Source organism: Mesoplodon bidens (genome assembly GCF_964165515.1).
Source record: "Mesoplodon bidens genome assembly, chromosome: 10".
Taxonomy (NCBI): Eukaryota; Metazoa; Chordata; class Mammalia; order Artiodactyla; family Ziphiidae; genus Mesoplodon; species Mesoplodon bidens.
The window spans coordinates 78160267-78182573 of record NC_138172.1 but is presented as its reverse complement, the minus strand read 5'-3'; the positions used below and the strand labels follow the sequence as shown (position 1 = coordinate 78182573).

Here is a 22307-nt window from a genome sequence, read left to right as displayed (position 1 = left end):
TAGTTCCTGATCTTTCAGGTACTAAGAATGGGTATTAAATTTGACACATGTGCACACATATGAGATATTCATGATACAGCAGTCAGCAAAAATATATTATAAGGCATATATGCAAAAATAAGAAAGCTCCCAAGAGCAATACTGAGTACTTTTCAAGATTTAGTAGGTCTTTGAAAAGAATGTCTATCACAGGACCACAAATAATTTCATGAGATTTTTTATCAATCAGAAACCAGTAATTATGAATCTTGAACAAAACACTGAAGGCCAGGGGCTTCCCTGGTGGCACAGTGGTTAAGAATCCACCTGCCAATGCAAAGGACACGGGTTCGAGCCCTGGTCTGGGAAGATCTCACATGCCACGGAGCAACTAAGCCCGTGCGCCACAACTACTGAGTCTGTGCTCTAGAGCCCGTGAGCCACAACTAACTGAGCCTGCGTGCAACTAATGAAGCCCACGCGTCTAGAGCCCGTGCTCCACAACAAGAGAAGCCACCACAATGAGAAGCCTGAGCACCGCAACAAAGAGGAGTCCCTGCTTGCTGCAACTAGAGAAAGCCCGCGCGCAGCAACCAAGACCCAACAGCAGCCAAACAAACAAACAAATAAATAAAATAAATTAGAAAAAAAGAAAGTACCTGGCAAAAACCAAACAGCAGTCAAAACTGATAAAAGGCCAAATTAAAACAAAAACAAAAACAAAAACACTGAAGGCCAGGGGTAAACCCCTTGTTAAAAATATCTGATTTCATCTAACAACGATGAAAATACAAAATGCTGCTGTTTCAGTTTTATCATTTATATACAGCTTCCTTGGATCATTTGAAAATATAGCTTAGTCTTTTAAACCCTCGTCATCATTTGGTACAAAAATCCATCTCTATATGGCTTCAAACTGTACAAGCACATCATGTAATTACACCACCAGAAGTGAAAGCCAACTCCCCGATTCTAACTATAAGCTGATAGAGCCATCATTATCAGAGTTACAACAGTCAGCCAAAATTATTTCTAGAAAATATTAAAAGAAAGATATTTTAGATAAAACATCAGGGAAAATGTTAAATGATAAATTAAAAAGAAGTTCACTGATTAAATGAATATACTTCTTTTAACAGATATGTAAATAACAGCTTGTGAAATTCCCTGGTGGGCCAATGGTTAGGACTCTGTTTCCCACTGCAGAGGGCAAAGGTTCGATCCCTGGTCTGGGAACTAAGATCCAGCATACTGTGAGTTGCAGCCAAATAAATAAATAACAGCTTGAAATAAATTCAATTCCTATAGGTTAGTCTAAAACAAAAGAACACATTCAATATTGCTGGAAATCAAAGGTGACAAAAATAAGATTCACCATTCCAGGTATATCCATAACTAGACCAACTACTACTATATGTTGATTTATTATATAACTAATATATGATGGCAATGTGCTTGAGTACTAGATTTATTTATTTTTATTGAGGTTACATTGACCTACCATAAAATTAACCATTTTAAAGTGAACAACTCAGTGCCATTTAGTACATTCACAATGTTATGCAACCACCACCTCTATCTAGTTCCAAAACCCTTTTATCACCCCGAAAGAAAATTCTGTTCCCATTAATCAGCTACTCCCCATTCCCTCCTCTACCAGGGCCACAAGGGGTCCAATTTCTCCACATCTTTGCCAATACCTGTTATTTTCAGTTTTTATTATTATTACAGCCATCCTAGTGGGTGTGAAGTGGTAGCTCAATGTGGTCCTGGTTTGCATTTCTAATGACTAATGATGAACATCTTGCCATATGCTTGTTAGTCATTTGTATATCTCACTTAGAAAAATTCTATTTCAGTTCTTTGCACATTTTTTGATTGGATTGTTTATCTTTCTGTTGGTGAGCTATAATAGTTCTTTATATATTCCAGATACTGGACCCTTTTCATACTTCAGATATTGGATATAGGGCTTGTAAATATTTTCTCCCATTCTGTAGTTTGTCTTTTTACTTCCTTGATAATATCCTTTGCTGCACAAAAGTTTTTAGTTTTTAATAAAATCTAATTTAACTATTTTTTCTTTTGTTTCTGTGTTTTTGGTGTCATAGCTAAGAACCCACTGCCAAACCCAAGACCATGAAGAATTACCCCTATATTTTCTCCTAAAAGTCTTAGTTTTATACCTCTTATATTTAGGTGGATGATCCATTTTTAGTCAAATTTTGTACATGGTATGAGGCAGGGGTTCAACTTTTTTTTCTTTTCTTTTTCTTTTTTTTTTGTGGTACGCGGGCCTCTCACTGCTGTGGCCTCTCCCGTTGCAGAGCACAGACTCCGGACGCACAGGCCCAGCGGCCATGGCTCATGGGCCCAGCCGCTCCACGGCATGTGGGATCCTCCCGGACCGGGGCACGAACCCGTGTCCCCTGCATTGGCAGGCGGACTCCCAACCACTGTGCCACCAGGGAAGCCCCAACTTTTTTCTTTTGCATGTGGATATCCACTGTGCATAGCATTTAAGTTTAGCTAGAGATTGGCCAAAAAAACAAAAGGAAATTTGGATTTAAGGAAAACATTCTTATGTTAGCTATCCAAATGCCCAAAAGAAGACATATGTAAGATATAGATGTTATGATAACTTAACATACAGAAAATTATAAGCATATAAAGAAACTTTTTATTAAAACAACTAAAATATATGACAGTTAACAAAATACAGCAAAATAACAAATATGCCCTATCTTATTTACTACAGAATATAGCAATACATTACTAACACTATACATACTAGGTTAATCCATTCATTAATTCAGATTAGGGTTAGTTCCTTACTGCATGAATAAGAATTTAAAAATAAGTAATAATACTGGTACTAAAGCATGAATGATCACAAGTCCATAAATTCTGACTAAAAAGTCAAATATTCCATTCTTTATCACTGGTCGTTTGGAGATGCATTAGAGAAAAACACAGTACTATGCAAAAAGTAGCAAGTATGTTCTTAACTGAATCTATTTTCCTAATATTTTAGAAAAATTCAGGACAAAAAAAAAATCTACCCATATTTATCTCACTGAAGTGACTTAAACTGGAATATAATGTATTTTCAAAAGCTAAGTACAAAGTTCAAGAAGTTATCATCACAGGAACACACCTGAGTAACCACCACTCTGGTAAAGAACTGAACCTTAGCCACATTAAGTTCCTTCCCCTCATGCCTCTTCCCAGTCACTACCTCAATGCTCCCATCCAAAGGTATCTTCTAACACCATAGATCACTTTTGAATATTTTAATTTTACACCACTGAAATCATATGCTGCTGTGTGAAACTCTGTCTCATTCATTTGTTTCTATGCTATATATATAGTATCCTGGCATATGAATATACTTCAATTTTTTTATCCATTCAACTACTGATGGACGTTTGTGTTGTTTCCAATTGACAGTCAGTGTAAATAATGCTATGATAAACTTTCTTATTTAAGTCTTTTGGTGTACATATGGAACACACATTTCTTGTGAGTATATAATTAGGAGTAAAAGTGCTGGGTAACAGGGTATATAGATTTATTCAACTTTAGTTCTCAAGAGTAGATGTAACGGTTTACATTCCCACCTACAGTGTATAAGAGTTCTGAGAATCTGTATCCCCACCAACATTTCGTACTGTTAGTCTTTTTAAAAATTTCACCCATTTTGGTGAGAATCTTACTTTGGTTTAAAATTATATTCCCTTGCTGAGTAATGAATCTGAAAAACTTTTTCATACATTGATAAGAATGAAGCAGGCTACTAAAAGGTATATCCAAGAAAGTCTTCCCCAAAAGCAGGAGAAAAACTTGTGCTCCAAACTGTTGCTCTCATTACTCTCCTGAGGGGCAACGTGCATGGCAAGCGCTCGAGGTACCTCTGAGGAAACAGTGAGAACGACACTGCTAAGCAGATTTGAGAAAACCCATGTGGTGGTTTGGGCAGCGAGTAGACAGTGAGGATTTAAACTCCATTCTTATGATTTGGGAAAGTATCCCATGAAATAATGGGGCGTCACCTAAGAATCAAGGGCAATAGGGTGATTTGTTTCACGTTTTCTACTGGCTCTTTTTTAATCCTCCTCAATATGGCAGGGCTTTTCAAAGGACATACTCTGTGAAACTGAGGTCAAAAGAGAGATAAAAGTAATGAACGCACACACTGGTGGCATACACCATTTCTCCTGTAAGAAGGCTTAAGGCTCCTCAAAGTGGCCCTAGCCATGGTTTGAAAAAGCTCTCTCTGTTGACTCTGGAACAAGAGAGAGATAAACTTATGTTTATTTTTAAAGAAATAATTTAATCTATGTCAATAATATTCAGACCCTCTGAACTGACAGTGGCTCTCTCCCCCAATGCCCGTTAATAGGCAATGCCTGACACTTTTCTTATTTCTTGCACCAGATCTATTAAAGCCATGTCAGGCTAATGAGAACATTTTGACAATATTAAGAATTGCTTCCCTTGTTATATTTGTCTTGTTTCACTTATTTAAAAAATGCTTACACTTGCACCCCTGAACTTCGAAATCAACACTTTATAGTAAATTTTAAGATCTTTCCAGTGAAGAGTTTTGGTGGTGGTGTTAAGATTTAGAAATAAGGGGAAAAAGGTCTTTTCTATTTACTCACATATTTACCACTTCTGGCATTCTTCATTACTTTGTGTACATCCAAATGCCAAAACGGCATCATTTTCCTTCTGCCAAAAAGAACCTCTGTTAACATTCCCTGTGTAGTACTAGCAAAGAATTCTCTCAGATTGTATCTGAAAGTTTTAGTTTTGCCTCCACTGCCTGAAAAGTATTTTTGCCAGGTATAGAATTCAAGGTTGACAATTATTTTCTTGCAGACTTTATGTTTTTCTCTTTATCACATAGAATTTATGATGATGTGCCTTAAGGTGATTTCCTTTACGTTTTTCCTGCTTGGAGTTCACTGAGCTCCTTGGATCTGTGGGCTTAAAATTTGCACCAAATCTAAAGATTTTTCAATCATTATTTCTTCACATATTTTTTCTGTCCTCTCTCTTCATTTCCTCAGGGACTCCATTTACACATAAGTAAAACCGCTTGATATTATCACTGAGGTCACTGATGCATTGTTCATTTTTTTCTAGTCTTTTTTCTATATATTTTAGATAGCTTCTACTGCTATGTCTTCCAGTTCACTAATATTTCCTTCTGTAGTCTCCAAACTGCTGGTAATTCCATCCAGTGTCTTTCATTTCAGATGCTGTATTCTTCATCTGCAAAATTTCAATTTGGGTCTTTTTTGTATTTTCCATTTCTCTCACCATCATGTTTGTGTTTTCTTCTACTTTACTGAACACATGGGCTACATTTATAATAGCTATTTTAATGTTCTTTCTGCTATTTCCATCATCTCTTGATATTTCTGGGTCTGTTTAAATTGACTGACTTCTCTTTTGGTTGCCATTTTCTTGCTTCTTTCCATGTCTGATAATTTTTTTTTTTTTTAAGAAGATGTTGGGGGTAGGAGTTTATTAATTAATTAATTAATTTTTGCTGTGTTGGGTCTTTGTTCCTGTGTCTGGGATTTCTCTAGTTGTGGCAAGCAGGGGCCACTCTTCATCGCGGTGTGCAGGCCTCTCACTATCGCGGCCTCTCTTGTTGCGGAGCACAGGCTCCAGATGCGCAGGCTCAGTAGTTGTGGCTCACAGGCCTAGTTGGTCCACGGCATGTGGGATCTTCCCAGACCAGGGCTCGAACCCGTGTTCCCTACATTAGCAGGCAGATTCTCAACCACTGTGCCACCAGGGAAGCCCCCATGTCTGGTAATTTTTGATCAGATAATGGGCATTGTGAATTCTATCCTCTTGGGTGCTAGATTTTGTTAGATTATAATGTAAAGCATTCTGGAATTAGATTGATCTGTTTCCAAGGTAGGGCTTTAGTCTAAGTTGATACACCCTTTTATGGACTTCAATGCATTATGAGGTCCTGTGGCTCATGGGAACATGAACTATTTGTGAGTTCCAGAAACTGTTTCATCAAATGTCTTCCAGCAGTTATTTCTCCAGCTATGGAAATTTTCCTTTCACATGTACGTAATTCAGTACTTGGCCAAAGCCTCATGGTAAGCCCTGTACTCTATGCAGTTCCTTCCATTCTGGCACTCTGTCCCACAAACTATGGCTGCCTTGGCCTCCCTAAACTCCTATTACCTCAACTCTCCATGAATACTGGGCTCTGTATGGCTTTCTCCTTTCTGCTGCCTGAAAACTGCTTCTAGACAATAAGCTAGGGGTAATTTTAGGGTTTGCCTCATTGGTTTCAGTGATAACAGTCCTATGCTACCTGTTATCCGATGTCTAAAACCACTGTTGTATGTATTTTGTCCAGTTTTCTAGTTGTCTAACTCAGGGGGACAAATTCAGTCCCTGACACTTCATCATGGCCAGGATTTTGAGCAAATAAATGTAATACAAATGCATTACCTTCCATTTTATTTATAAGATCAACTGACTGATTTCAGGGAGTATAAGAAGTCATATTCTTAATTTTAACAAAACCCTTACCTACTTGATGAAGGGGACTATAAAAGAAATATCATAATGAAGATAATAAAGCCAGCAACATACTTCTTACATTTGGTTCTATGTATCTTTGTATGATGAGTTTTTCATGTAGGAGATATTATAACCAAGTACCAAAATAAACTGATCCAAGACTTGGACCTAACAACAGCTATATCACAAAGGACTAATCTGAGATTCAGAAATACCATTATTAAATATAAATTGTTTTTGCATCTAAATTTAAAAATCTCAAATGCAAAAACAAGGGGAGTTGGGGATATAAAAACTTTCCATGCTGAGCACAGATCATGAGAGAGATAAAGCTATGAAGGTGTATGATATTCAGAGTCAAGAGTGTAGTTGCTACATTTAGTGAATGAAAAGAGTAGAAGATGATACCAAAAATGTACTGAATAATTTGGGATCAGTTCCCGACAACACCAAATGCTGACCAGGACGTGGAGCAACAGGAACTCTCATTCATTGCTGGTGGGAATGAAAAATGGTGCAGACACCTTGGAAGACAATTTAGCAATTTCTTACAAAACTAAACATACCCTTAACATATGAACAAGCAATTACATTCCTTGGTATTTACCCAAGTGAACTGAAAACTTATGTACACACAAAAAGTATGCAAGGTTTATAGCAGCATTATTCGTAACTGCCAAAGCCTGAAAGCAACCAAGATGTCCTTCAGTAAGTGAATGGATAAACTGTGATACATCTGGACACTGGAATATTAATCAACACTGAAAAGAAATGAGCTATTAAGCCATGAAAATACATGGATAAACCTTAAATGCATATTACAAAGTGAAAGAAGACAATGTGTAAAAGCTACGTAGTGTATGACTCCAACTCTATGACATTCTGAAAAAGCAAAACTATGGAGAAAATAAAAAGATCAGTGGCTGTCAGGGGTTGGGGAAAGAGAGGGATGAAAGCACAGAACCCAGAGGAATTTTAAAGAGATGAGACTATTCTGTATGATATTACAATTATACATTTGTCCAAACTCATGAAATGTACAACCCTAGAAGTCACCCCTAATGTACACTATGGACTCTGAATGGTAATGATGTGTCAATGGAGGTGCGCTGACTGTAATAAGTGCACCACTATCGTGCAGGATGCTGACGGTGGGGGAGGCTGTGCATGTGTGGGGCAGCAAGAATATGGGAACTCTGTACTTTCTGCTCAATTTTGTTGTGAATCTGAAACTTCTAAAAAACAGACTTTAAAAAATGAATCTGAAATAGAAGCCAGACAAGGAACTAAAATGAGAGAAATCAGTTAAGAGAATACAGTAGCACTTTAAGCAAGAGACAAGGATAGGAAGTAGAAACAACACAGGCAGTAGAAACAAAAGTATTCTGCAACAGTATTCAAGTTTTTGCAAGAATATATACCCCAATCTACTAGATACAGCCACTGCAGATCTTTGTGTACAAAGAGAAGGAGGTGTTAACAATAACAAGTAATGTTTTTAAACAAAATACATATGGTATGTTGGAATACGTTTCCAAGTTTATATGACAAATATATGCAGTGAAAATTAAATAATACATAAATAATAAATAATAAATCACTTACATGTTTTAAGTAAGAACTCACTCTTATACCTAAGAAAAAATTTTAAATGTATTTCAACTTGGACACTATGAAAATAATAAGAGTATAACTGTTTAATGCTTAGTTTTCTTACACATTATTTGAAATAACATTAATACTACATCCTTACTGAGCTGATGGTATAACTTTTTCATGAATGTAAACTGGTATCAGTTTGAGTAAAAATCTTAATTTCCTATTGATCTTGACAAACTCCCTCTTCAAAATCCCCAAGCATTACATAGTAAATAATGAACACTTGTTAAAAATCAGTGTGAATGACTCAGTGTGGAGATATGTTTTTCTTTACACTGACAATGAAAGGAATTATTTTTCTGAAAGTAGAAGAATCTACCTCACCTTTTTCTTCAGGCTTTGTAGGAAAATACTTCTTCTCTGCACCTGTCAGCTCAGGCTTTGGAGCTGAGGGAAAAAAAAGGTTAATACATTAAAAAAAAAAAAAGTTTTAGAGCATAAAGATAATTATACTCCTAAAAAGCAAAGGTTTAAAAAATAACATCAGATGAAAATATGGTTTAAAAGAATGAACAATATACCAGAATCACTGAGCTCAATATATAATCCTGCACCTGCCACGATCACCTCAGTAAGTGATAGCTCTGTGGTCTCAGTTCCTTCCTGATCAAACAAAGGAGTTCACATCCCCTACAATACTGCTGTCCAGTAGAACTTTCTGTGATGATGGAAATATTCTGTTTTTGTGTGGTTCAATACTGTCCATTGAGACTTGAAATGCTGCTACTGCAACTACAGAATTAACTTTTTTATTTTATTTAATTTTAATTAATTTTAAAAGCCCAGTATGACTAGTGGCTAAAAAGGCTCCAATACCAACTTCCATAAAAATTACTTTTAACTTATCCTTGCTCTCAGATAAGGTTAGCAAACACAAAGCTGAAACTATGGAGGAGGGAAGGACTTGCATTATTCTAAAAAAGGAGTAAATCTTTCAAGGAAAAAAAAATTGGACAGCACATTTAAAAATCAGAAATTAAGGGCTAAAACTTACAGAAATAGAGTCAGATTACAAAACTCTAACTCTGGAAACCTCTTCTAGGTACTCCATCATTTATTCCACTGCTTAAAAAGGAAAAACTAAACTCTTCTAGTTTGTTTAAGACTTATCACACTCTCTGAAGGAAGAGTATATAAAAAAATCAGTATTTGTTTGCGGCATTAAAAAATGGATTGCATCTGAAAAGGTAGAATAACTTATTAACCAGGTAAATTATTGTCTTCTTTTTTAATATATTGTTTTCTATAGATTTAAGTTTAGTCAATTTTCTTAACTCAAAATGCCATATAACAAAAATATCCAAATTATTTTCAAGATTCCCATTTTATACAGTTTGTACTTTAAAAAAATACTGACAGATATTAATACACGTGAACATTCAATTTTTATATATTTTAAAAAATTATATATAGCACCATAATATTTAATTTTTGCTAAAAGAAAATAAATGATTTACAGGAGACCCAATTTCACCATTTTAGAACTTAAAAATATGAAAAATAGCCATCTGAATAATCTGTTTTGTACTTACCTGGACCCTTCGCAGGTGGTGGTGGTTTCTTTGGTTTCTATTAAAATAATAATTGTGAAAACAGTAAAACACTTACATATTAAATATTTATAGTTAAAGTAAACTCTGATCGTAAATGATCTAAGTTACATAAACATCTCTCCTCATCCCATCCCTGTCAAAAATTTTAAAATCATAAGATTCAAACAACTCCACAAAAGGTCACAGATGAAAAATATATTCTATTAGAACAAATGCCTCTTTGATCAAAATTCAAATATTTCAAAAATATCACTGAGTTAGATAAATTAAAAAACATCTTAATGATGAGCAAAAATATTCTCTCCTGCTTCCCCTATTTTAAGATTCCTATGCACCATTTTACCACTCTTTAACAGCTGAGGTTTTTTTTTGGGGGGGGGAAGGAAGGGTGGCAGGGAAAGGGAGAGAGAAAGAGACTTTGTTTAAAAAGAATAGGAGTAGCTAATAAATATATCTAGCTTTCACCCTTGGTTATTCAGAACTCTCAAAAAGAAGATTAAAGGCAAAGGTCTGTTTTTCAGTTTATTAAAATTCTCTTGGGTTTATAAACATTCACTCATTTTTGCCTTAAGAAATTTGAGACACATTTCTAAGTAAGTGAATTTGGTTTTTCCAAATTAAAAAATAACTGATAATCAATATTGCATGAACACCTAATAAAAACCAAAAAAAGAAAATGTGTTCATTAACAAGAGTATAAAAATAAAGCATACCCGAAGGCTGTTGAATTAATACTGAATGAAATCTAGCAAAGGAAGAATCTCAGACAGTGTAAGCCTTCATACATTATCCTCTTGTAATTTACTTTAAATGAAAGACTGCAAAGGTTAGAGATTTCTACACTGACTTAAATCAAATACAGTAGACTGTCTTGCTGGGGTGTGTCTGTTCTCTGTATAACTCTTTCCCTCTAATTTAAAAACTCAATTAGATTCATCCCTCCATAGGTGATCAAGCTGTAGAAAAGCAAAAGATCACTGATGAATGACTCAGTCTCACTTTATTCACTGTGAGACGTGAGATAGATACATTAAATCCTGTAAGGAGGCAAAGCCTTCTTCTCACTCTCCCAAAAATGCAGTGACAGAGTAATAGTAATCAATAGTACCTTAAAATAAAAATTTTCAACAAAATTAAATAAAAATACAATTTTTCTTACAGTCAAGTGCTAATTTGTCTAAATAGTATGGGCAGCCTTTTTTCTTTTAATTATAATAAAGTCTAAGTTAATTTTTAGTTAGGGGGAAAGGAAAACAGGAATAAAGCACAGAACTGATACATTGTTTTCTTTTACCATAATTCAGATAACTTTCACCTGATTATATAAATCTGAAATCCCCTCAGAAAATTCAGTTACTATGTAAAAAACTTGTTTTTTAAGAAATATTGGCAAAAGGTTTTTAAAATTATTATCATCACTGAAAAAGAAAAGCTTACAGGAAAGTCCTTATCCAGTTCATTTATCTGAACAGCAAAATTGTCTGGAAATACTCCTTCTTTACCATTAAGTTCACCCTTCCACCAGCCAGCTTCTCCAGTCTCCTAAACCGCAAAATGAAGAATAAAGATAATAGGGGTTATCTCTAAATAAGAAAAAAGTTAGCAACAAAATAGGAAAATACTGAATTCCATTGTTGCTACAAGGAAAAATAAAGACCTAACAGACTTTGAGGTCCTGCTAAAAAAATATATTGCCCACACATTACTTTAAGTAGCAGTTATAAAATTAAGTTTAATTTCTTAATTAGTCAAATAATTTAAAAATTCAGGTGACTTCCCCAGTGGTTCAGTCGGTAAGATTTCATGCTCCCAATGCAGGGGGCCTGGGTTCAATCCCTGGTCAGGGAACTAGATCCCACAAGCATGCTGCAACTAAGAGTCTGCATGCCACAACTAAAGATCCCATGTGCCGCAATGAAGATCCTGCATGCTGCAACGAAGATCCCGTGTGCCACAACTAAGACCCAGGGCAGCCATAAACCACAACTAAAGATCCCATGTGCCGCAATGAAGATCCTGCATGCTGCAACGAAGATCCCGTGTGCCACAACTAAGACCCAGGGCAGCCATAAATAAATAAATAAACAAACAAATAATTTTTTAAAAAATTCAGTTTACAAGGGTAAAAAAGAGAGGGAAGAGAAAGGGAAAAGGAAAGGAAGTAGAAGAGGAGGGTGGTGACAGAATATAAATTTCCAAACTGTATCTTAACATTCTTTTCAACACTTTATACACCAAAAATTAATCACATTATTCATTTGCTTTAGAAGTTTACAGAATCTTCTACTATTCCTTCCAAATACCCTTCCATGAGAAATCAGTTGTTATCAACCCAATCTCCATGTGTATTAAAAATTACATGCACTGGGGGGGACTGGTCAAGATGACAGAGTAAGCAGACCCTGAGCTCACCCTCTCCAAAATTAGAACTACTTACAGTAGAGCAACTATCAATGTGAATGACCAGCAGAAAACAATTTCCACAATTAAAGATATAAAGAAGGAACCACAATGAAACAGGCTGGAGGGGTAGAGAGACAGTATAATCAAGACCCACACCCCTGGGGAGGTCCTGCACAAAGGTCAGGATAATCACAACTGCAACACATTACAAGTGTTGGGGAAGATGTGGAGAAAAGAGAACCCTCGTGCATGATCCAGCAACTCTAATTCTTGGTATTTTTCCAAAAACAAAAACACTAATTCAAAAAGATATGCACCTTTATGTTCATGGCAGCATTCTTTACAATAGCCCAGATATGTAAGCAACTTAAATATCCATCAGCATCTTAAATAAAGATGTGTTTCATATATATATATATATATATATATATATATATATATATATATATATATATATATATATATAAAATGTACATTACCATGTATATATATATATATATGCATATATATGTTTTATATATATATAATGTATATTACAATGTAATATGACTCTGCCACAAAAAAAGAATAAAATGTTGCCATTTGTGACAACATGCATGGACCTCAAGGGTATTATGCTAAGTGAAATAAGACAGAAAGACAAATACCATCTCACTTATACGTGGAATCTATAAAACAAAAGGAATGAACAAACATAATAAAACAGAAACAGGCTCACAGATACAGAAAACATAACCGGTGGTTGGCAGAGGAGAAGAGATTGGGAGGGATGAGTAAAAAGGGTGAGGGAGCTTAAGAGGTACAAATTTCCAGTTACAAAATAAATGAGTCACAGGGATGAAATGTACAACATTGGGAGCATAGTCAATAATATTGTAATAACTTTGGTGACAGATGGTAACTAGAAATAACAGATGTATAGAAATATCAAACCACTATGTTGTACACTTGGAACTAACATAGTGTGGTAGGTCAATTATACTTCAGTGAAAAAACTTTTTTTTTTTTGCAGTACACGGGCCTCTCACTGTTGTGGCCTCTCCCATTGCGGAGCACAGGCTCCAGACGCGCAGGCTCAGCGGCCATGGCTCACGCGCCCAGCCGCTCCGCGGCATGTGGGATCTTCCCAGACCGGGGCACGAACCCGCGTCCCCTGAATCGGCAGGCGGACTCTCAACCACTGCGTCACCAGGGAAGCCCCAAAAACTTCTTTTAATTACATACACTAAACAATCTGTTAAGTCAATTTAAAACAATGGGAGAAATTTCAAAAATTACTTTAAAGGGATATAGCAAAAACAAATACTTTAATATTTCTCTATTACAGGACTCTGCCCACACCCCAATACTGTAGGGTTTTCTTTTTCCTTAATTCATTCCAAGTTATAAAACTACCTCATTCTTTGCAATAGCTGCATCATTTTCCATAGCATGACACTTCATAACCATTTATATACTGATGGACATTTAAGTTGTTTCCCTTTTTTTCTTCTTTTTCTTTTTATATTACAAACACTACAACAAACATTAGATGGGGCAAAAAATGCAATGAGGTAAAATAGGAAATGAGAACAGAACCCTGGGGGAGTGGGGGGTGGTGTGGTTAGAGAAAAAACACAACTTCATGGTAAAAATAATTTCCAATACATCAATTATAACAAAGACAGACAATAAATATTTGCTTAAAAAACCTTTCTGATCACTTACTACGTGCCAGGTTCTCGGGTCACAGAAATAAACAAGACAAAGTCACAGCCCTTCCAGAGCTTACATTCTAGTGGGAATGCAAGACTACTGAAAAATATTTCTATGAATAAATTAAGTGATTCACTGAAAACTGAGAAAAGTCTTACCTTACTTATCAACTGTATTATCTCCCCTTCTTTAAAAGTAAGTTCATCTTCATTAGTACCTGCATAGGCAAACAACGTTCTACAATATTCTTTAGCTAAAATGAAAAATGTAAATAATGAAGCTTCTATAAATTGGTTCTTTCAGCAAATACTTATTAAGCCTCTATTTTGTCTAAAGAAATGTACACTAGAAGCTTCTAGAGATGATTTCAATAATTTTGGCCAATACTATATGTTGAATTAAGCAACAATTTCATTAATCATTCATTCAAATAGTTACTACATGTCTATTATGTTCTAGGCACAGTTCTAACTGTATCAGATACATCAGTGTACAAAGCATACAAAAATCCTTGACCTCATGGTGCTTACATCTAGGAGGATTTAACACTCTGATGAAGTAGTACAATGTAACAAATGTCTTCAACAAATCTAATAATATATTTGAGCATGCTTCATTCCTAATATGAAAATTTCATTCAAACACTTACCTTTAATTTTACTTTCAGTGTCTGTTTTTGTTATCTCCACACTCTGAGTTTTGGATCCTAGTGACTGTGTGATTAAGGGCTAGAATAAAAAGGATGGTGTCAATTACTTTAAGTTAGAACAAAGCTAATAATGTTAAACAAAATTTCCATTAACAGTTATCTAGCTCCCCCTAATGGTACTTATAGCCAGGTTAGTAATGTGACTGAAAACTGCCATGAAAAAGATAAATATCTGAAAAGCTACTTAAATGATAGCCTAGAACATCTAGTTTTTGAAACTCCCTATCTTCAGGATAATAAACATACTCTGATACCCATAATACTGTGATTTATTTTAGAACCTCTAAAATAAATAAAAATAGCATTTGAAAATTTACCATGTACCAATCTCTGAGCTAATAAGCACTTAGATACATTGTAACTTAATCCTTAGAACAATCTGCATAAAGTAGGCACTATCATCCACTCCTTTCATGGGTTAGGAGGCAGTTAGGTAACTTGCCCACAATAAAAATAGTTTAGTAGTGGAGCCCAGATTTGAACCTAGAAAGTCTGACTCCAGAAGGTGGGCTCTTAAAACAACTGCATTAAACTTCCTTACAATGAGACAGAGTATAAAATAAAGTCTTTATACTTACTGCTGCTATCAGAATGAAAACATTTAGGTAATGTTACAACCCTTTGTAACAATATATAGTCTAGTAGTCAATTTTCCATTGTAATTGACTACAGTAAGTCCTTCATCTTGTACTAGTGTTTCCTTGAGTTCTGTCCTCAGAAGTAATACTACATTTGACCCTGGATTTCATTAGTTAAAAATCTGAACATACTGCTAATTTACCTATCATTGTGTGTTCTAGTTATCTTTTAAGATGCTCACTTTAATTTCTCCTAATTTTAACCATCATATCTTCCAATCTGGTCCTACAAACATAGCAAATGTGCTCCCTACTTTATCAATTCCTAGATCAGTGATCAAAGAAAGCCTTCCAAGGCCACCCTATACGGTAACCCTGAGACTACTCTCATTAACAACAACTCTTTAGTGGACATTAAAAATGGCAAATGAAAGATTACTGGTGTAATCATTAATCAAATAAAGTTATTCAATATAATCATAAGCTTCAGAGTTAGAAAGCGACCCCAGATCATCTAGCTTAATGGCCCTCATAATGCAGACATTGCTTCTAGACATTCCTAGCTATTACATGACTATACAGCACTATTCCAACAACAAGAACTCTAATCTTTACCTTGAAAACCAAGAATTAATTAATAATCTTAATGCCAGACAGTCACAGAGCTAGGAGAGGGCAGGACAGAAAGTACAAGTTCTCTTTCCTGAACCCAAATTATTATTACATGAGAAAATATGTAACAAGCTGGGAAAGGGAAAAAAATGTTGAAACTAACCATTTTAGGAGAAAACATCAGAATATATTTCACCAACCAAAACAGTCTTCTAAGTGAAATGTAACTAAAAAAGGCAAGTAAATACTAAAATATTTTAAAATCTTACGAGTTAAATAAGACATACAAATGAGCACTACAAGGGAAACAATGCTTTAAAAGTCAAGGGACAAGCCACCTATGTTAAGTACTTAATCTAATCTCCAAGGTGTTAACACTAGGAAGACTATATTCTAAAGATTGTAGCTATTTCCCCCACAAAATAGAAACTTAACAGTTTATTTTAAAATCTCTTATTAGTATGGTACATTCACTTTAATTTACTTCACAATGCCAGTGCAACACTAATAAAAAATAAAGTTCTCCATACATCTAGGGCTAGCAATTAGATTTCACCATTGCTGACAATCCAGAGTAAAGTTAAGCAGTGCCTAATTAACTTAATATCTCACTGAGAATTCACCTTAAAATGGCCCATTTTAAGCCTACTTCAAATTGAAAGAAAAACATATAATTTTAGCTTTAAAAGGAAAACAAAAACTTGCCTTTTCTATTTTTACACTATGATAACTAAAAACTCTAAAGTTTCCACTAAGAAAAGTTTGTGTTAAATTTACCCCCCAAAATCCAATTTTATAAGAATCAAACATAAACATTAAAGTAAGTCATTTAAACTTGAAAACAGTTTCTCACAGTCTTTTCATTCATAATCTATTATTGGCAATCTCAAAAAAGAAAAGGTAACAGAGTTGCGAACTTTTACATTTTAAAAAATGGTTAATGAGAGAATGAATGGGGTTAATCTAAGGAAAGCTCATCATTACTACCTTCTCTGTTTTTTTCTCTTCTGTTTCACTACTGGATGTTCTTGTCCTAAGTTTCACAGAGCCTTCTTTAAATATATCTCCAAATCCAACTCCTCGGATTTTCTTTGGCTGTGTAACTGATCCAGGTGCAGTTTCGTTCCCATTTCCCGGAGAAGGTAAAGGTGAGGTAGACCCAGTCAAAACAGTTTCTGGAAGGATAATTTGTTTTTAAAGAATGACACCTAAAATCACAAAAACCTTGACATTCCCCTTCCACAGTATTTATATTCTATACCTCCTAATAAAAAATGGTATAAAATGGTATAAAAATAATAAAATGACTGAGTATTAAAATATCCCAAAGAATAGATGCACTTTATACATCTTATTCTTTGGGATATTTTTTTTAAATGTTGTTTAATACAAACTTAGGTATTCCTAATTAGTAAAATGCTAATCGGAAATCCAGGAAAGCATAGTATACCAGGTCCTTAAGAAGAGCATATCAAAATTTACAGCTCTTGCACAAACATGAAATAATGTAAGACAGAAACATTAAAGAGATAAAGTTAATCATTTAAAAAAGTTACATGACCCAAACTGATCAAAATTAGGGTGATTTTCTGAATATAAAAACTGGTAATATTAGCAAGTTTTTATTTTAAAAAGTCCACAGTTCAAGGCCTGTCATTTTAACTCAGGGATGAAGTAATTAATAATCGAAGAAAAAAGTTCTAGAGTAATCATCCAAGAAGATTCCAGAAACATTTCAGAATGAGGGCTGAGGGGTAGGGAAAAATACATGATTTCAGTTCATTTAATTAAGCAGTCTGTTGAAGTTTAATGGTTAAGAACAACAGAGGTAATAATAAAAATGGTAGTTACCATTTATTCAGGGCTTAATCTGTGCCAGCTATTTGTTGAGCACTATAAATGAATTATATCTAATTTACATAATCACCTACAGGCTTAACACTAAGCACTATTATTCTTCATTTTCAAAATAAGTAAAATGGGCAGTTATTCAGAACTTTCCCAAGGCCATACAAGTAGTAACAAAGCCAACATTTGAACTGAATTCCAGATGACCCCAAAACCAGTCCTAAATATTTTAACATAATGACTCAGACAACAAAAGCCTCTAATCACACATTTGAAACTATCTGAGAAGAAGTTAACAGAACAATTTTTATGAACTTAAGAAATGTAATGCTAACGAGTACAGTGATCTACCCTAACCACTTGCAACGTTAGCCCAAGCCACATATATTTTTGGTGATATATTTTTAAATAAATTTTACTCAAAGAAAGTTTACATACAATAAAACAAACCCATTTTAAATGGATATTACAATAATTTTTGACAAATGTATGCACCATGTAACCACAATAATCCAGATACAGAATATCCCTGTCACCCTGAAAAGGACACTTACACACGATCCCAGTCAATTCTTCCTACCCTCAAGTCTCAAGAAACTTCTGATCTTCATTCTGTCAGTATAGATATGTCCTTTTTAAAAGTTTCATATAAATTAAACATACAGCACATAAGTCTTTTGTGTCTCCTTCTTTTGCTAAATATGTGTTCTATGCATCCACACATCATTCCTTTTTATCACTAATAGGTATTCCATCAGACAGGTATATCACTATTTACCTACCATTAAGAACGTTAGCTGGTTCTTCATAGATGAACTTTATCCAATTTAGAAAGTTCCCTTCTGTTGCTGTTATGAAGAGTTTTTATCGTAAGTGTTGAATACGTAAAAATCCTTCTGCATCTACTGAGATGACCATATGGTTTTTCTCCTTTAAACTTTTTAATATGTTAGATTATATTAACTTTTGAATGCACAGAATAAACCGCATTAGTCATAATGTATTAACATTTACATATTTTGCTAGATTTGATGTGCTAATATTTTGTTGAGGATGTCTGTGTTTATCTTCATGAGATAAAGTGTTATAATTCCTAAAGTCATACAGACCTAAGAAATCTGAAAGAATTTGTGGAAGATTAAATGCTTGACAGAATTCACGAGTGAAACCACATAGGGAATTTTCTTTGTGTGAAGATTTTTTTAAACATCTTTATTGGAGTATAATTTCTTTACAGTGTTGTTAGTTTCTGCTGTATAACAAAATGAATCAGCCATATGCATACGTATACCCCCATATCCCCTCCCTCAAATCCTCCTTATCCCACCCCTCTAGGTGGTCGCAAAGCACCGAGCTGATCTCCCTGTGCCATGCAGCTGCTTCCCGCTAGCTACCTATTTTACATTTGGTAGTGTATATGTGTGACTGCTACTCTCTCACTTCATCCCAGCTTACCCTTCCGCCTCCCTGTGTCCTCAAGTTCATTCTCTACGTCTGTGTCTTTATTCCTATCCTGCCCCTAGATTCATCAGAACCATTTTTTTTAAGATTCCATATATATATTAGCATACGGTATTTGTTTTTCTCTTTCTGGACTTACTTCACTCTATATGACAGACTCTAGGTCCATCTACCTCCCTACAAATAACTAAATTTCGTTTCTTTTTATGGCTGAGTAATATTCCATTGTATATATGTGCCACATCTTCTTTATCCATTCATCCGATGATGGACACTTAGGTTGCTTCCATGTCCTGGCTATTGTAAATAGTGCTGCAATGAACATTGTGGTACATGACTCTTTTTGAATTATGGTTTTCTCAGCGTATATGCACAGTAGTGGGATTGCGGGGTCATATGGTAGTTCTATTTTTAGTTTTTTAAGGAACCTCCATGTTGTTCTCCATAGTGGCTTTATCAATTTACATTCCCACCAACAGTACAAGAGGGTTCCCTTTTTTCCACACCTTCTCCAACATTTATTGTTTGTACATTTTTTGATAGCCATTCTGACCACTGTGAGGTGATACCTCATTGTAGTTTTGATTTGCATTTCTCTAATGATTAGTGATGTTGATCATCTTTCCATGTGTTTATCGGCAATCTGTATATCTTCTTTAGAGAAATGTCTCTTTAGGTATTCTGCCCATTTTTGCATTGTATTGTTTGTTTTTTTGATATTGAGTTGCATGAGCTGCTTGTATATTTGAGATTAATCCTTTGTCAGTTGCTTTGTTTGCAAATATTTCCTCCCATTCTGAGGGGTTTTTTTCTGTCTTTTTATGGTGCCCTTTGCTGTGTAAAAGCTTTTAAGTTTCATTAGGTCCCATTTGCTTATTTTTATTTCCATTACTCTAGGAGGTGGGTCAAAAAGGATCTTGCTGTGATTTATGTCATAGAGTGTTCTGCCTATGCTTTCCTCTCAGAGTTTGACAGTGTCTGGCCTTACATTTAGGTCTTTAATCCATTTTTGTGTGTGGTGTTAGGGAGTGTTCCGATTTCATTCTTTTACATGTAGCTGTCCAGTTTTCTCAGCACCACTTACTGAAGAGGCTGCCTTTTCTCCGTTATATATTCTTGCCTCCTTTATCAAAAATAAGGTGACCATATGTACATGGAGTTATCTCTGGGCTTTCTATCCTGTTCCACTGATCTATATTTCCGTTTCTGTGTCTTGATTACTGTAGCTTTGTAGTATAGTCTGAAGTCCAGGAGCCTGATTCCTCCAGTTCCATTTTTCTTTCTCAAGATTGTTTTGGCTATTAGGTGTCTTTTGTGTTTCCATACAAATTGTGAAATTTTTTGTTCTAATTCTGTGAAAAATGCCATTGGTAGTTTGATAGGGATTGCACTGAATCTGTAGATTGCTTTGGTTAGTACAGTCATTTTTACAATGTTGATTCTTCCAATCCAAGAACATGGTATATCTCTCCACCTGTTTGTATCATCTTCAATTTCTTTCATCAGTGTCTTATAGTTTTCTGCATACAGGTCTTTTGTCTCCTTAGGTAGGTTTATTCCTAGGTATTTTATTCTTTTTGTTGCAATGGTAAATGGGAGTGTTTCCTTAATTTCTCGTTCAGATTTTTCATCATTAGTATATAGGAATGCAAGAGATTTCTGTGCAATAATTTTGTACCCTGCTACTTTACCAAATTCATTGATTAGCTCTAGTAGTTACCTGGTAGCATCTTTAGGATTCTCTATGAATAGTATCATGTCATCTGCAAACAGTGACAGCTTTACTTCTTTTCCGATTTGGTTTCCTATTATTTCTTTTTCTTCTCTGAGTGCTGTGGCTGAAACGTCCAAAACTATGTTGAATAATAGCGGTGAAAGTGGACAACCTTGTCTTGTTCCTGATCTTAGAGGAAATGGTTTCAGTTTTTCACCATTGAGAATGATGTTGGTTGTGGGTGTGTCATATAAGGCCTTTATTATGTTGAGGTAAGTTTCCTCTATGCCTACTTTCTGGAGAGTTTTTTATCATAAATGGGTATTGAATTTTGTCAAAAGCTTTTACTGCATCTACTGAGATTATCATATGATTTTTCTCCTTCAATTTGTTTATATGGTGTATCACATCGATTGATTTGCCTATATTGAAGAATCCTTGCTTCTTGGGATAAACCCCACTTGATCATGGTGTATGATCCTTTTAATGTGCTGTTGGATTCTGTTTGCTAGTATTTTGTTGAGGATTTTTGCATCTATGTTCATCAGAGATATTGGCCTGTAGTCTTCTTTTTATGTGACATCTTTGTCTGGTTTTGGTATCAGGGTGATGGTGGCCTCGTAGAATGAGTTTGGGAGTGTTCCTCCCTCTGCTGTATTTTGGAAGAGTTTGAGAAGGATAGGTGTTAGCTCTTCCTTAAATGTTTGATAGAATTCACCTGTGAAGCCATCTGGTCCTGGGCTTTTGTTTGTTGGAAGATTTTTAATCACAGTTTCAATTTCAGTGCTTGTGATTGGTCTGTTTATATTTTCTATTTCTTCCTGGTTCAGTCTTGGAAGGTTGTGCATTTCTAAGACTTTGTCCATTTCTTCCATGTTGTCCATTTTATTGGCATATTGGCTTGTAGTAATCTCTCATTATCCTTTGTATTTCTTCAGTGTCAGTTGTTACTTCTCCTTTTTCATTTCTTATTCTATTGATTTGACTCTTCTCGCTTTTTTTCTTGGTGAATCTGGCTAATGGTTTATCAATTTTGTTTATCTTCTCAAAGAACCAGCTTTTAGTTTGATTGATCTTTGCTACTGTTTCCTTCATTTCTTTTTCATTTATTTCTGATCTGATCTTTATGATTTCTTTCCTTCTGCAACTTTGGGGTTTTTTGGTTCTTCTTTCTCTAATTGCTTTAGGTGTAAGGTTAGGTTATTTATTTGAGATGTTTCTTGTTTCTTGAGGTAGGATTGTATTGCTATAAACTTCCCTCTTAGAACTGCTTTTGCTGCATCCTACGGGTTTTGGGTCATCGTGTTTTCATTGTCATTTGTTTCTAGGTATTTTTTAATTTCTTCTTTGATTTCTTCAGTGATCTCTTTGTTATTCAGTAATGCATTGTTTAGCCTCCATGTGTTTGTATTTTTTTACAGATTTTTGCCTGTAATTGGTATGTAGTCTCATATCATTGTGGTCAGAAAGGATACTTGATACAATTTCAATTTTCTTAAATTTACCAAGGCTTGATTAGTGACCCAAGATAT

General features: G+C 34.9%; 1 protein-coding gene across 2 annotated transcripts in view; it reads right to left on the bottom strand.

The window, feature by feature from the left end:
- CD2AP (CD2 associated protein) overlaps positions 1 to 22307 on the bottom strand; it is a 112499-nt gene that overhangs the window by 22343 nt on the left and 67849 nt on the right. For both annotated transcript variants that reach the window (XM_081247624.1, XM_081247625.1), the window contains 6 exons: positions 16740 to 16927; positions 14503 to 14581; positions 14012 to 14106; positions 11193 to 11297; positions 9735 to 9771; positions 8527 to 8589 (listed from right to left, as the gene is read on the bottom strand). In XM_081247624.1, the coding sequence (XP_081103750.1) occupies positions 8527 to 8589; positions 9735 to 9771; positions 11193 to 11297; positions 14012 to 14106; positions 14503 to 14581; positions 16740 to 16927 (567 nt within the window). The remainder of the gene's footprint in view (positions 1 to 8526; positions 8590 to 9734; positions 9772 to 11192; positions 11298 to 14011; positions 14107 to 14502; positions 14582 to 16739; positions 16928 to 22307) is intronic.